General features: G+C 43.3%; 1 protein-coding gene across 1 annotated transcript in view; it reads left to right on the top strand.

Annotated features, from left to right (window-relative positions):
* LOC106143745 (CDK5 regulatory subunit-associated protein 2-like) overlaps positions 1 to 2,966 on the top strand; it is a 13,026-nt gene extending 10,060 nt beyond the window's left edge. Inside the window, exon 5 of the mRNA XM_013348215.1 lies at positions 2,939 to 2,966. Coding sequence (XP_013203669.1) covers positions 2,939 to 2,966 — 28 coding nt within the window. The remainder of the gene's footprint in view (positions 1 to 2,938) is intronic.
* The last annotated feature ends 403 nt before the right edge of the window (positions 2,967 to 3,369 follow it).

Here is a 3,369-nt window from a genome sequence, read left to right on the forward strand (position 1 = left end):
TTGCCTTCATGTTCTCACAGCCTCTCCCTTTTCCCAGGACACCCACTACTCTCAACACAATTACTTTGTTCTGCCTATTTTTGAACTTTATATAAATGGAATCATACAGTAGGTCCTCTTTTGGGTCTAGCTTCCGTCCCTAGCCGTGTTTGTGAGAGTCAAGCCACCTGTGTTGTGTTTTGGGAGCTCATTCGTTCTCACTGATGAAAATGCCAAGGAGTAGAGGGGTTCTACTGGGTAAGGATCAGAGGGAGGGTTTCATCTAGTAACTTGTTTTAAGCCTGTTTTGTGTCCTAGGGACTCTTGTAGTATGTTGTTTAAAGGAGATTGTTGGGTTTTAATGCTTAAAAGTTCGAAACCTACTATATCTATTAATAAGTAAATTTATTTAAATCTTTATTGAGTGCCGACCTGTAGACAGGCTGACTCCAGAATTACTAGCACCATACAATGAAGCTCTGCAGGGACACCACTCACACCCCAACCCCATAGCTGTAGGCTCCCCTGAGGCACACTATGAGCAACTAGGGTGTTCTAGAGGTGTGTTGGAGGCTTGTGTGACAAGTGGACACCCCAGAATGTGCCCAGAGTTTGCCCCAGAAGAGTGGGACGTCTTCCCAGGTAGGCCACAACGGCTCCTTGGACGTCTGTGTAGAAGTGCTTCTCTTGCCATGACAGTGGAACTCCTGTTGGGTATGGAGTACTGGGAACATGCTTGAGCACTCCAGGCTGGGCCATCGCTGGGTCTGGTAGCTCGAAGTTGGCTGTTGTAGCTTACAAGCAGACCAGAGACTCCTAGGCACAGGCTCCTTTTCTGAGTGTCCCTGAATGAGTGAATAAATTAATAAATATACCGAGACTAAGATCTTAATTGTAGTTTTTTCTTTTGGAAGTGGCTCATTGTTTGGGCACTGAATCAAGTCTCTTGTACCAGATTCAAAATCAATATGTGACTTGGTCTTCTTAATAGTCATTGCCTTACCCTAAACATCTTGGGTAGTACTTGTTTTTGGCAAAGTACACATACATTGGAATTTCTGCTCACAAGGGCTCATGTACATTCCTCAATACTGTCACGCAGGAAGGGACACTTTGGGTACTTGCATGCATATTTGTATATTTTCCTAAATGCCAGGCTTTATATTCAAGGCCCTTCGTGATCTGACCAGTTTTTGTTAACTTATTTAGAAGATTCTTATCAAATGGCAGTTGTGTGTGCACTGTATGAGGCTCCTGGTGATACAGTGGTGATTCAAACAGCTACATGAGACTTGCATTCTTCTGGGAATGATTATGATGAGATATTTACATTAGCAAATGTATGAATGCAGTTGGGAGAAGAACTGTAAAGAGAAAGGGAGCCATGAAAGTTTGTAGGTGTGGTAGCAGATATGTAGACAGCAAAATAGGAAAGGTACACCTGTGGAGATGACATTTGACATGCAGTATGAGGTGCCAGCAGAATTAGACGGATGCGTAAATGGAGATGTGTCTAGGAAGAGACTGTGGCAAGTCTGAGAAATAGGAGGAGAGTAGCGGCACTAGACATTTTGGTCTTTGTTCTAAGGTTAGATTAGTAAGTGACACAGTATGGAGTTTGCTTTTCAGAAAGGCCATTCTGAATGTTGGGTGGAAGAGGTATTGTGAGGGTACCAGGAGACCAGTGAGGAAACCAGCCGGGTGGGTGAGGTGAGCTGAGTGCTGACATGGATGGAAGGCTAATGGGAAGAGCCTTAGGAAGCACAGTCCCGCCCTTGGTGATGGGTGAGAAGGGAGATGTTGCATGTATTAGTCACAGTTCTATTGCTGTGATAAAATAGCTTGACAGAAGTGATTTGGACAGAGAAAAGGTTTATTTTAGCTTAACATTCCGGAGGGATAACATCCATCATGACAGGGAAAGCGTGGCAGAAGCAGGAAGCTGACTAATCACATTTTTTTTTATCCACAAACAGGGAACAGGAGAATAAAAGGGTGGGGGGGATTACTCCCAGTCTACAGAACCTCAAAGCCCACCTCCAGTGGCATTCTTCCTTCAGCAAGGTTCTATAACTTTCCCAAACAGTGTCATCAACCAGGGACCAAGTGTTTAAGTACAAGAAGAGCCTATGCGGGGCATTTCTTATTCAAACCACCACACAAGGAGAGGCTCTTTGGGATTAAGGTCATGAGCTCTATTGATGGATGCTGACATTGACTTAACAATTTCAGCTTCCTCTCTACCACCTCTTTCTCACATCCCAGACATTCCATAACTGTTCTTACTCTAGCTTCTGAGCAGATGCCTTCCCTTCCTTGCTTTCCCAGCCCAGTGCCTTCCCATCCTCTCCTTGTTCTAAAAGACTCAGACAGGGATCCTTGTAGCCTGCACTTGCCTCTTTCATAGACTTCTCTGTCATATGATATCCATCCTATGCGGGTATCTCTTTTCCGTGTCTAAACACTCGCGCCCATACATATCATTATTCAAGGAAGACCCTCATTTTATAGAGGAGGAAATCAGGCCTTGTAAAGATAAGGGCTGTGGCCTTAGAAAGGTCAGAACTTAGGTTAGAGGTCAAGTCTCACTTTTTTTTTAATCTTTCATGTATTGACACAGTGTGTGCACGGTGTATCTAAGTGGTCTTTCAGTGACTACCTCATATTTGCTGATGGCCCTTTCCCTTTTGCTCCTACTTCCCAGAGCCCAGCAGTTTGTCTGTGGTAGATGTTGATGTTGTCTTGTTAGTTTAATTCTATCAGCCATTTTGAGTTGAGTTTTGGCTGGGGAAGGGGTAGAACATGGACTCTGCCACAGGAAAAGGACAATTCTAATTTGAATGGAAATAATCTAGAGGAAATGTAAAAAAAAAATAGTAACAAGGAAAATGTTTATGGAAGGTTTTTCACACTGAGTGGAAAGCTGTTGTACAACTCTTGGTCTGATCCTCTTTCATAGGATCTACAAGCCAGTTCTGTACTTGTAGCCCAGATTCTACAAAAGAAAAACAAAATGGCAGAGGGAGAGAATAAGCACTAGTTCTGATCCTCCTCTGTCCCAAACTTGTCCTGTGCTTGGCAGTTGTGTGAGGCTGCCAGTCTTCCCGTGTCAGTGAAGAGAAAGCTAAGACCCAGAAAATTGTAGCAAGTTGGCTCGGCTGCATCTCCTGAGCCCACTCTGGCTTGATGTGTGAAGTACACATATTTGTGTGCTGGTCTTCCATTGTTCTGTGTATCAGTTACAATAAGGGGGCATTAAAAACAAAAGCAGTCATATAGTTGGGAGTAAATTTTATCTCTGTAGCTTTAAAACACAAACAAAAAAATAATAATTCCATTAGCAGAGGCAAATTGCACCATACTGCTGAGTATAAATTTTATTGCTACAGT

The sequence above is a fragment of the Microtus ochrogaster genome, chromosome 10, assembly GCF_000317375.1.
Source record: "Microtus ochrogaster isolate Prairie Vole_2 chromosome 10, MicOch1.0, whole genome shotgun sequence".
NCBI classification, from domain to species: Eukaryota; Metazoa; Chordata; class Mammalia; order Rodentia; family Cricetidae; genus Microtus; species Microtus ochrogaster.